The 13,060-nt window shown below is 41.6% G+C and overlaps 1 protein-coding gene across 2 annotated transcripts in view; it reads left to right on the top strand.

Moving 5' to 3' along the window:
* NR4A3 (nuclear receptor subfamily 4 group A member 3) overlaps window positions 1–12,659 on the top strand; it is a 179,014-nt gene extending 166,355 nt beyond the window's left edge. For both annotated transcript variants that reach the window (XM_073630649.1, XM_073630648.1), the window contains one exon: window positions 9,813–12,659. In XM_073630649.1, coding sequence (XP_073486750.1) covers window positions 9,813–10,069 — 257 coding nt within the window. In that variant the 3' untranslated portion in view covers window positions 10,070–12,659. The remainder of the gene's footprint in view (window positions 1–9,812) is intronic.
* The last annotated feature ends 401 nt before the right edge of the window (window positions 12,660–13,060 follow it).

The following is a 13,060-nucleotide window of genomic DNA, read 5'->3' as shown; positions in this document are numbered from 1 at the left end:
GGATTAGTGGGAAGTGGTTCCAAAAGATCCAGTCCCTTTTTAGGGAATTAATATGGAAAAAAGGGCAGGCCAGGATCGGCCTACAAAAACTGCAGCGACCCGACACGGAGGGGGGACTGGGGGTCCCACAGCCATTTATGTACTATCTGGCAGCCCAGCTACAACAACTGGGAGGTTGTGCCACTGAGAGAGGGGGAAATAATAATGTTAAAATCATTCTACAGGGGAATCCACACAGTTCACTAGTGGGAGCACTGGAGGCAGACTCGCTACAAGGAGAAATTCCGACACTTAAAATGATCACCAGGGTCTGGCAGGCAGCTAAGAAAACAATGGGGTATAAAGGAATAACAGAACATGCGCCACTATGGAATAATAAGTGTTTGCATGAATTATCAACTGTAGATAGGAATAGATCGTGGGAAAGTTGTGGGATAAACCGGTTGATACAATTATACAAAGGGGATACTTTGAAATCCTTTGAGGACCTAAGACGCGAGTATGGGATGCCAAACCAGGCATTCTATAGTTACCTGCAGATCAGGCACGCTCTTAGCAAACAATTCAGTAGGCAACCCCCAGTATGGTGTAGGACCCCACTCCTACAAACAATAATTAAATCAGAGACTACTAAAGGCTTAATCTCAGAGATATACTCCCAACTAATAAAGAGAGGAAACACGAAGGCAGGCCTATTAGGAGGAAGGGGTAAATGGGCAGCCGACGTGGGGGAGATAACGGACGAGCAATGGGAGAGGATTCTCGAGTTTGGACCAGAGGTATCGGTCTCTCCTTCACAAAAAGTCTCCCACTTGATGCTGCTACACAGATCTTACTATACACCAAAAAGGCTGTTTATGTTTGGCCGTAGAACTAACGACGAGTGCCCTAGATGCAGAGGAACAGGCGACCTAATTCATATGGTTTGGAGGTGCCCAAAACTAGCAAGGTACTGGACTGAGATTATAAAGAAAATAAACGCTACGTTTAGGGTGAACTTAGTGCTCGACCCCAAAATCTGTGTGCTGGGGTATGCCAGTAGTGCTCTGAGGGATAGAAATACAGCCATAGCGATAGTAAGATGCTTGTTTCAAGCTAGAAAATTAATTGCACAAGCATGGCAATCAAGCACACCTCCAAACCCGGAAGCCTGGGCCGGGACGGTTAACTCCATAATACGGAGTGAAAGGACATTTTACATAAGGCTAGGCAGTTACAAAACGTTCACGAAACTATGGAACCCATGGATCCAAGCAATGCCATCCTCCTTTCCAGTGCTACCTTAGTACTGAGGGCAATCACCCTCTTACTGGGGTAGAGATGGTGCACCATAGCCAGAGACCCGAAGCTGAGGGAGAAAGGGGAGAAGGAATAATAGCTAGACACAAGGTGTGCATCGGAACAATGAGCGTAGGTCAATGGGGGGATGGGGGGATGGGGGGCGGGGGGGGGGGGTTCACTAGTTTGGGTAATTTGGAAAAGGCCTAGGGAAGAAGTCTTCCCGTTTTCACTATGACATATTTTTGTACAATTGTAAATTTTACACACTGAAAATATAAATTAAGAGAAAAGACTGAATGGCCACAATGATGTCACTCGACAAGAGACAAATATGACCATCAATCTGAAAGATGTCTCTGAATCAAGGTAACTGAAGTGGTAAAAAAAAAAAGAGGAGTATTCTGTCCATATTATTAAGTCAGTTGGGGGTAAACCCGGGGTACCTACATGAAGCCTATTTTTAACTCCCGTTAATGAAATGGAGTCAGCCAAGCATGTTCTCTGGACTGTTTGGTAGCCGTAAGGATACTTTGAGTTGGCATTTTAGGAGCCTGTCCCCTTTTAAAGTGGTTGTTAATCCAATCTAACCTGTATACACCATCAGCACTGCCTCCTATTGTAGTATCCCCCTCTGTGTGTGATTTATAAAAAATAAATGCTGGAAATACCTAATTTCACTGCCGAGATTGCGATCACATGACCAGCCAGCTTTCTCCTTTTCTCCTCTGAGAAATGCAGTGGGCGCGGCTGAGATTTCTCTGCTGATGTCAGTCTGGAGGGGAGGAGGATAGGAGGAAGAGCTAGCTGGTCATGTGATCACAATCTTGGCTCTTAAATTAGGTATTTGCAGCATTTATATTTAAAAATGATTCACAGAGGGGGACACTGCAATAGGAGGCAGGGCTGATGGTGTATACAGGTTAGTGTTATGAGAGCAGCAGGAGGGGGGAGGGGCGGCTCAGACACAAACAGAGAGGGGAGGGGGAGAAGGACGCAGGAGCAGAGAGGAGAGCAGATAGCAGGCTGCTGACAACAGAGGCACATAAACTGACCTATGTCTGGTCTCAGCAGCCATTATACACTGTTGTCAGTTTACAGAGGGTGGGGAGAAACAGGCAGGATCAGCCAGGTATTTTAGGTGTTACAGGGGGGCAATGACACAGGGCAAGCACTGTGTCATTTAACATGCTTTAAAGGAGCGGGATCCTTTTTTTTGGGGGGGGGGGGGGGGTTAACAAACGCTTTAAGTAGTAGGGCCTGAGTGAGCAGCAGTGGAATTGTAGTGCCCAACAAAAGAGTTAACGTGTCATATACCTAAGTCCATAGTCTCCACCAGGTTATGTCAGGACAGGTCCACCATGTGTGGAGGTTTGTCCTCAAATCTAAGCACCCTTGGAAGCAGGCTCCCATGTGTCCCAGGGTGTACTTTGTGATTCTAGTTGGAGTCAAATACCAGTGATATATTAGTTTGCAGTTAAATTCTAGGGCCATGGCATTCTGAAAGAATGACTTGGCGGTATCCCAGATCTGGGACTGCTGCTTAAGTTCTATTTGGTTGTCAAGGTCTGACAACCATTTGGACATATACACATGGTTGGGACTAGAAACTCCCTTCACAAGTTGGTTGTACAGTAAGGGGACCATACCTTTAAACTTTCGCTCATAAGACGTAAGGGTTGTCCTGTCAGATGTGCTACGAACCAAAGAAGTGACATAATGTTTTATCTGCAGGTAGAAAAATATCTCTGAATTAGGAAGAGACTCTCTTTGAAGAGTTTGTAACAACATAATACCACCTGACATAAGGAGGGCATGTAAACAAGTGACTCTTCATTGTGACCATTGTTTAAGGAGGCAAGGGTTCTTGAAGCCCAGGGGGAAATATGGATTGTGTAGGAAATTCAATAAAGGTAAATGAGGGGATTGGAGTTGCCCAGCGTATCTGAGGTCATCCCAAAGTTTCAGAAAATGTAATGGATCAGGGTTGCTTATACCAGTTCAGTCTTTCGGGAGAAGCCATAGCAAGTTATCTATATGTAAGGGGGGGTCACAGTCAGCTGCCTCCCAAGAGACCCAAAGGTGGGGGTTTCAGTGGTTGCATGATATTTGCTAAGAAAGGACAACTGGGCAGCTTGAAAATATTTTTGAAGGTTCAGTACTCCCATGCCGCCTTGGGGTCTATTATGAAATAGGGTGTTGCTTGCTATTCTAGGCTTATGGTGATGTCAAATGAACTGTATGACCGCATGAACCGTATAACCTGGTTTTGATGTGCATGTAAAACATGGGAGGGGGCACAGGGATAGAAGAGATATAGCAACTTCGGTAGGTATGCCATCTTAATTGCCACAATACTAACCAAGAAAGGAATAAGGTGGACCACACAGTTAAAAAGGTGCTTAGGTTTATGAAAAAGTAGTGGGTAATTAGCCTCGTAAAGAGTATCATACGAGGTGGTGATATTAATCCATAGATAGGGGAGGTGTTTCTGTGCAAACGAATAGGGGAAAGAGGCTCACAGTGAAGATGCTAAATGTGGAGGAAAAATTCAGGATTTTGGATTTGCGGTGGTTGATATGAAGACCAGAGTGGCTAACAAATTGGGTCAATAGTATTGTCGGATTATGGAGAGTGACTGAAGGGTTGGTGATAAACATCAAAGTATCATCAGAAAAAAGGCTGAGTTTATGTTGATAACCAGCAATTTCAGGGCCCAAGATATCAGAGTGGGATCATATAAGCTGTGCTAGGGGCTCAATGGCCAGCACAAACAGTAATGGGGATAGGGGGCAACCTTGCCTTGTACCCCTAAAAACAAAAAAGACATAGAACTGAAATCCTGCATACTTAACCTGCGCTTCGGGGGGATAAGTATAATGCAATACCCAAGTGCAGAATTTCTCTCCATAACCCAATTTCCCTTTTTTTATATCAAGGTAAAGGAGCATACTTGGTGGGTTGTGTTTATTTGCAGCTTCAGTCAGGAGTAAAATCCAACGCACGTTATCCCCTGCCTGGCGAAGAGGCATGAATCCCACTTAGTTTCTATGTATAAAGTACAGATACCAGCATTGAGCCTGGTAGCCAGAATTTTTTCTAGCAGCTTAACTTCTATTTTTAACAAAGAAATAGGGCGATAGTTTGCCCAATTAGTGTCATCTGCATTCAGTTTTGAAATCATGCACACCGTTGCCAGATGGGATTCTAATGAAAGTTGCGTTCTCGTCGCAAGTCATTAAAAGCATCAATGGGGCTAAAAGGTCCTTATAGCGTTTGTAGTATGCCACTGTAAACCCATCAGGCCCAGGCCGTTTATTGCTGTCTAGAGATTTAATCACAAACCATAAACCACAACCTTGGTTAAGTTTATGGGCTCTTCCAATGTTTCTGTAAAGGATCCACGTACACAAGGGAGTTTAATCTGGGAAAGCAGTGTATCAGCTACCATTGATGAGAAAGAGTTGGAAGAGGCATATAAGAAATATAGGCGAATAGCAAATTCTTATAGAAAATATTCTCTGGAGAAAAAGAGAGGGCAAACAGCCCACAAGGGATTCTTCAAGGAGGAGCAACAACTGTTTTTTTAGCAAAAACAATAATTACTTTATTATAAATAAATCCACCATATACAAAATTTAATAAATAATAGATTCCTCCACCACATAATAAAGTTCATATTCCATATGAGATTAACCAAAGGTTATTTCTCCATGTAATTATTAACACTGTCAGCACATATATAATATCTCAAACTGAAGTCTGAACCGTGGCAATATAACAGGACATACAGAAAAGAAAATGTCAGGGATTGAATTCCCTTTGCTTACCCAGACCAATATTGATGTGTACAGGGAGAAGGGACGGTGTGATGCAATTCGTTGTATGTAAGGTCATAAAAGACCAATATACTGTGTCCTTGCTGACAGCTTTCTGCTGATATACAAAGTCAGGAGGCTCAGTTGATTTATGTGCTGACAGGTATCTTGTTGTCCATTGTATGGAGAGAGAGGAGAAAGGAATGTCTGTAGCTATGTTGTAATCTTCAGCCTCTGAAACTGACAGCTGGTCAGTGATCTGATAGATAGCAGTGAGGTCCCACAGCATCTCCACTCACTCCAAAGGGGCACAGAGACCAGGGAGAGCTTGTTTTCCCCCACTCAGTCAGGAAGACTTGTCTCTGTGAAATCTAAATGTAGAGATGGAAGAAGGAAGGTGAAAAAAATTGGCATATAGCTATGAGTCCATGTTTTGTTGATGAGATGCAGCTAATGCCAAGGCATCATGCTATGCTGACATGTTTCCTTTCGATAAATGAAATTCTTCAGACTTGAAGTTAAAGAATTATTTGTATTTTTTTATTAACTACTTATTCTTCCTTGCTCAAGTCCATACAGTAGGGTGATCGTCCGTGACAATTCTTTTGTTTTTTCGGAATAGCAAATTCTGACACAATTTTTGCAGGGTTACATGTTAACATACCGTCAGTAAGACAGAGTAGCCTTTGGGTAGGGTCTAGTTTATGAAGTCTGGACGCCAGGAGGGCATCCTGTGTATTCGTCGTGTATTTCCCTTCAACTTATATTTGGTCCAGGGAGGTTGCTTGTTTGTAGCTATTGACTTTTGAAAAACACGTATTTACCAACGCAAGAAGTCCAGCACTGCCATCCTAGAACCCAGAGTCTTTACCTATATTTATGTTCCCACACCACCATCCTAAATTCAGGAGCAAGCTGTGACTTTCTGATTACTTACAGCTAGTCCCATACTGATACTGCAAATGTGCAAGATCTACTAACTAGGGGAACATGTCATGAAACCTCCTTGGATGTGTAACATGTATCCCAGGAGGCTGGGGGTGGAATAAGGGCTAACGTCAGCCATGCCTAGTAAGGATTGAGTAAGTGGGAGCAAGTACCTACTCATACCAACTGATAAAGGTAGCTGCTACCCAAGAAAAAAAATCGAAATGTGTAATTGGGAGGGAGGAGGGTTAGGATGATTTGATCTATGCCTATCATTGAAATTTACACTCACAAGAGTATACAGTGTCTTACAAGAGTATTCACCCCCCTTGGCATTTTTCATGTTTTATTGCCTCACAACCTGGAATTAACATGGATTGTTTGAGGATTTGCATCATTAATTTACAGAACATGCCCACAACTTTGAAGATTTTTTTTTTATTATTGTGAAGCAAACAACAAATAGGACAAAATAACAGAAAAAGTCAATGTGCATAACTATTCACCCCCCTAATTCAATACTTTGTAGAGCCAACCTTTGTGGCTATCACAGCTCCAAGTCGCTTTTATTCATACAAACATCACAGAAAACCAGCTGGAGATCCATGGTACGTACACAGACCGGCAGATTGAATCTCACCGCATATTGGAGAGATATCTGAATGACCAGCTATCAGTAAGTAACCGAAACGGCGCTATCATACAGCTTTTATTGCTATAATTGCCTAGAGGATACACCTGCATGCTGTGGGCACCTCGGCATATGGTTGCACTGGATATATATCTGAGAGTTTGTTCCCATCTCCGTGATAGTATACCTGACTAGCTTGGACTGCAGTATCAAGTGATCCATCCAGCTTAAAATTAGTGTCTGTCACTGTAACATGATTTTTATTTGGATTGCAGGATGAGAACAGCAGGAACTACTCATACTTGAGGATATATTCAATATTGAAAGAAGTACATTGCTTTCTGCCCCCCCCCCCCCCCCCCATCTATTTTTGCTTTGCATAAGTCTCTGTGAGCTTGCCACATCTTACCACTGGGATTTTTGCCCATTCCTCCTTGCAAAACTGCTCCAGCTCCTTCAAGTTGGATGGTTTGCGCTTGTGAACAGCAATCTTCAAGTCTTACCACAGATTTTCTATTGGATTGAGGTCTGGGTTTTGACTAGGCCATTCCAACACATTTACATGTTTCCACTTAAACCACTCAAGTGTTGCTTTAGCAGTGTGTTTGGGGTCATTGTCCTGCTGGAAGGTGAACCTCCGCCCTAGCCTCAAATCACACACAGAGTGGTACAGGTTTTGCTCAAGAATATCCCTCTATTTAACTCCATCCATCTTTCCCTCAACTCTGACCAGTTTCCCAGTCCAGACTGCTGAAAAACATCCCCACAGCATGATGCTGCCACCACCGTGTTTCACTGTGTGGATGATGCTCTTTGTGTGATGTGATGTGTTGGGTTTGCGCCAGACATAGCGTTTTCTTTTAAGGCCAAAAAGTTAAATTTTAGTCTCATCAGACCAGAGCACCTTCCTCCATACATTTTGGGAGTCTCCCACATGCCTTCTCGCAAACTCAAAACATGCCATTTTGTTTTTTTGCTGAAAGTAATGGCTTTCTTCTGGCCACTCTGCCATAAAGCCCAACTCTATGGAGCGTACGGCTTATTGTCATCCTATGTACAGATACTCCAGTCTCTGCTGTGGAACTCTGCAGCTCCTCCAAAGTTAGCTTAGGTCTCTGTGCTGCCTCTCTGAATAATGCCCTCCTTGCCCAGTCTGTGAGTTTTGGTGTGTGGCCGTCTCTTGGCAGGTTTTCTGTTGTGCCACGTTCTTTCCATTTGGTTATGATAGATTTGATGGTGCTCCTAGGGATCATCAAAGATTTGGATATTTTTTTTTAACCTAACCCTGACTTGTACTTCTCAACAACATTGTACCTTACTTGTTTGGAGAGTTTCTTGGTCTTCATGGCAGTGTTTGGTTAGTGGTGCCTCTTGCTTAGGTGTTGCAGCCTATGGGGCCTTTCAAAAGGTGTGTATATGTAATGACATATCGTGTGACACTTAGATTGCACACAGGTGGACATCTTATGGCAACTCTGCCATAAAGCCCAACTCTATGGAGCATACGGCTTATTGTCATCCTATTTACAGATACTCCAGTCTCTGCTGTGGAACTCTGCAGCTCCTCCAGGGTTAGCTTAGGTCTCTGTGCTGCCTCTCTGATTAATGCCCTCCTTTTCCAGTCTGTGAGTTTTGGTGTGTGGCCGTCTCTTGGCAGGTTTGCTGTTGTGCCATGTTCTTTCCATTTGGTTATGATAGATTTGATGGTGCTCCTAGGGATCCTAGGGATCATCAAAGATTTGGATATTTTTTTTTAACCTAACCCTGACTTGTACTTCTCAACAACATTGTACCTTACTTGTTTGGAGAGTTTCTTGGTCTTCATGGCAGTGTTTGGTTAGTGGTGCCTCTTGCTTAGGTTTTGCAGCCTCTGGGGCCTTTCAAAAGGTGTGCATATGTAATGACATATCGTGTGACACTTAGATTGCACACAGGTGGACATCATTTCACTAATTATGTAACTTCTGAAGGTAATTGGTTGCACCAGAGCTTTTTATGGGCTTCATAACAAAGGGGGTGAATACATACGCAATTATCAGTTCTCTATCAGTTCTCTATTAGTGAAAAATAGTTTTATGTATATATTTATCTAATTTTACTTCACCAACTTAGACTATTGTGTTCTGATCCATCACATATAATTCAGATTTAAAAAAAAACATTGAACTAAAGGCTGTAATGTAACAAAATAGGTAAAAAGCCAAGGAGGGTGAATACTTTTGCAAGGCACTGTATGTGAGCTTTGCCCAGTCCCCAAAGGAGCATCTTGCACTCATCAAAGAAGTCTATCCTGTAACCGGATGTGACTATTGCGCTGGAATTGGCGCCCCAAACAAGTTCCTGTTAAACGCTTTTGACCTTTTTTACCCATAAAACTCTGTGGAACTTTTCATAGCGTCCCCAATTATGCCTACATGTCCCTATTTTAGCTGGAGGTTTTCTCCCTTTAGTTTTATGGCAATAATTGTTGACTCCTGCTCTACATGGCTTCCGGCTTTGACCCACTATGGGGTTCAAAACATTGAACTAAAGGCTATAATGTAACAAAATAGGTAAAATGCCAAGGGGGGTGAATACTTTTGCAAGGCACTGTAAGACAGATTTGGCTCCATCTGAAGTTTTATTGAGAGACAGCATGTTTGAAAAAGAAGTAGGTCATTCTCATTCATCTGTATAAAAGTGCTGTATACTGTATGTAAATATTTATATATATATATATATATATATATATATATATATATATATATATATACACACAGTATCTCATAAAAGTCAGTACACCCCTCACATTTTTGTAAATATTTTCTTATATCTTTTCATGTGACAACACTAAAGAAATTACACTTTGCTACAATGTAAAGTAGTGAGTGTACAGCTTGTATAACAATGTAAATTTTCTGTCCCCTGAAAATAATCCAACACGCAGTCATTTATGTCTAAACCACTGGCAACAAAAGTGAGTACACCCCTAAGTGTAATATTTAATATAAATGTAGTCTCATGGATGTCTAGAACTGCACAGGTAATCAAAACAAAAGGAAAATAGCTTGTTGTGCACAGTTTGTATAGTTTGTAAATAGCTTTTCTCAATTTTCATGGTATACTTATTAAAAATAATGTAAATAAATATGTAATTAATACCATTTTTTTTTTCGTAGAACGATATGGCCTGAAAGAACCAAAGAAGGTGAATGAACTACACAACAAAATCATTTGTTGTTTAAAAGATCACATAGCTTTAAATATACAAAACAAAGGACAACAACTAGATACTGCAACAGCATTAAGTGTTCTAACGGATCTGCGTGCTCTTTGTACATTGGGACTTCAACGTATATTCTACTTGAAGCTGGAAGATTTGGTACCACCACCCCCTGTAATTGACAAATTATTTCTGGACACTTTGCCTTTTTAAAGAAGTTGAAACAACATTGAAGATCCTTCAGATCATGAACCATACAGCATTTAGTTATTTTAAAATATTTTAGCATATGAAACACTGAATTATCTATCTGTATTTTTCAAAGTAGATAAAACCTGATTTAAAGTAAAATGAGTATTTGGTGAAAAATAGGTACTAAATTGTTTGCATCATAGGTCACAGTCTTTAAAGTTGACCTGAACCAAAAAAAATTAAGATTTAGAAATGTTATTTGTGTCTAAGCAGTGCCCTGAAAAAAAGCTACCCTTTGCCTTGAATTTCTTCTGAAACATATCAGTGCACTTCACTGGTATGTGAGTGTGCCTAGGCACTTCTCTACCTACAGCATCATAGCTGTATATCTGCTGTGTGAGATCTAAAGCATCTCTGTTCTGACTGTCTCAGGAGATGTGGAGTGAGAGCTGGTAATCTCACTACTGCGCCACTCACTGTTTTACTTGCTGGAGGCTTGACATGTCTTTGCCTCTACCCAGAAGGCCACCTCCACACAGAGACACAGTGCGGTATGGTAAGTCCATAATGGGGAAAAGGTCAGCTACAGGAATCCACATGCAATGCTGGTGACTTGTCCTTTGCCCTCTGCCCATATCTTTTTGCACAGCTTCCAGAGTCCAGTTCCTATTTACAAACTTATCAAAATGTTACTAGCTGAGACTGTTGACAACTTCAAAAAACATTTAGATATCTTCCTCAGGAAGCAGAATATACAAGGCTATGGGAATACATGGGTTAAACTGGATGGACCTGTGTCTTTTTTTCTTCAACCTTATAAACTAAGGAGTTGATTTACTAAAGGCAAAGAGACTGTGCACTCTACAAAGAGCAGTTGCTTCAGAGCTTAGTAAAAAAGCAGAAGCTTTTCTGTTTTCCATCATCCAATCATGTGCAAGCAAAAATGCTGTTTTTCATTTCCTTTGCATGTGATTGGGTATTCTTTGCAAAGTGAACCTTTACCACATTTACTAAGCTCTGGAGCAACTGCACTTTGCAAAGCGCACAGTCTATTTGCCTTTAGTAACTCAACCCCTATGTAAAAATAAGATTCACAAAATACTCTGGCCCTTGAGGTATAGGGAGAGTAACCACACACCACCATCTCCAATGTGACAGCAGTTGGTGCCTGGGCAGTCTAATGCCATCTCAGTCATTGTCAAGTGGCTGGCATGCCTACATTTATTCAAATAGCAACTTTTAGAAAGTTGGTATATGTATGGGACATTTTGACCTGGTCACATTGGGGTTGATTTACTAAAACTACAGGGTGCAAAATCTGGTGCAGCTCTGCATAGAACCTAATCAGCTTTTGTCAAAGCTTAAAGAAGAACTCCATCTTTCCACAGACTTTACAAAGCTTGGCTTGGTTCTTCACTAATCTGTAAGGCCGCGAGCCAAGACTTCCTGTCATATTCCGAAACACAACACACAAAGCTTCCTCTGATTGGCTGAGTTAGAGAGGCGGGCTAATGATGTCACAATAGGAAGTCTCGGCTCGCACCCGGAACACAGTGGGGTATGCTGTATATAGCCGCAGGTAAATACAGTTTATACTGCGCATCCATCAGCCTCACAGGTTAGTGAGGAACATGGTTAGTTTGGGGCAGCTTGGTAAAGTGTGTAAAAAGATGGAGTTCTTCTTTAATTGAACAAGCTGAAGCTAGAAGCTGATTGGCTACAATGCACAGCTGCACCAAATTTTGCACTCTCCAGTTTTAGTAAATCAACCCCAGTGCGAGAAGGCTTATTCTAACAAGACATGCAAATTCTGGTACCTTATTAGTGCATGCTCTCTAGAGCTCAGCCTAATTTAAAGTGGTTGTAAACCTGTTACAACCACTTTATACTACAGGCAAGCTTATAATTAGGCTTACCTGTCGCTACACTGGATATCTCCTAAACCTGCATGTTTAGGAGATATCCCTGTATTTGCATGTGCCGGCGTTATCGGCACATGCGCACTTAAGGGAACTGAAGCAATGGTACATACATGCCTTTGTTTCAGTCATACTGTGCCATTACCGGCAGCTCCCGCGCGCATGCCACGATACCCGGAAGCAACCCCCCGGGAGAGATGTCGGCCACCGGAGCGGTGAACGAGGACCGATGCGGGGGCATTGATCTAAGGTAAGTAATTCATAATGAGCTAGTATGCTATGCATACTAGCTCATTATGCCTTTGTCTTGCAGGTTTTTTTATTTTAAGGGTTTACAACCACTTTAATATTTTTTCCCTGCATAGGTACACTTTAAAGATGCATTTAAAATTGCTTATACCATTATGGTAGTGCTTTGCTATGTTGTGAGTTACATTTTCATACTATGAATTAATCTTTTAGCCATTCTTAATAAAATCAAATGCAGACACTTTACACGTCTGAGCTTAAACAATGCAGCAAAAAACATGACTAATAATAATTTTGAATTACCACTTCCATACCGGGCCTATTCTGACACTCCTCTCCTACATGTAAAAACCATATTTTTTTGCTAGAAAATTACACAGAACCCCCAAACGTTATATATGTTTTTTTAGCAGAGACCTCAGGGCAGTGATGGCGAACCTTGGCACCCCAGATGTTTTGGAACTACATTTTCCATAATGCTCTTGCACTCTGCAGTGTAGTTGAGCATCATGGGAAATGTAGTTCCAAAACATCTGGGGTGCCAAGGTTCGCCATCACTGCCCTAGGGAATAAAATAGCGGTCGTTGCAACTTTTTATTTCACACAGTATTTGCGAAACAGTTTCATGAATTAAAAAATAACAAAACATAAAGTTAGCCCAATTTTTTGTATAATGTAAAAGATGATGGTACGCTGAGTAAATAGATACCTCTCATTTCACGCTTTAAAATTGTGCACACTTGTGGAATGGCTCCAAACTTTGGTACTTAAAAATCTCCATAGGCGATGCTTTAAAATTTTTTACAGGTTACCAGTTTAGAGTTACAGAGGTCTAGTGCTAAAA

This window comes from Aquarana catesbeiana, linkage group LG05 (assembly GCF_042186555.1).
Source record: "Aquarana catesbeiana isolate 2022-GZ linkage group LG05, ASM4218655v1, whole genome shotgun sequence".
Lineage (NCBI taxonomy): Eukaryota > Metazoa > Chordata > Amphibia > Anura > Ranidae > Aquarana > Aquarana catesbeiana.
This window is presented reverse-complemented; position numbering and strand designations above follow the sequence as displayed.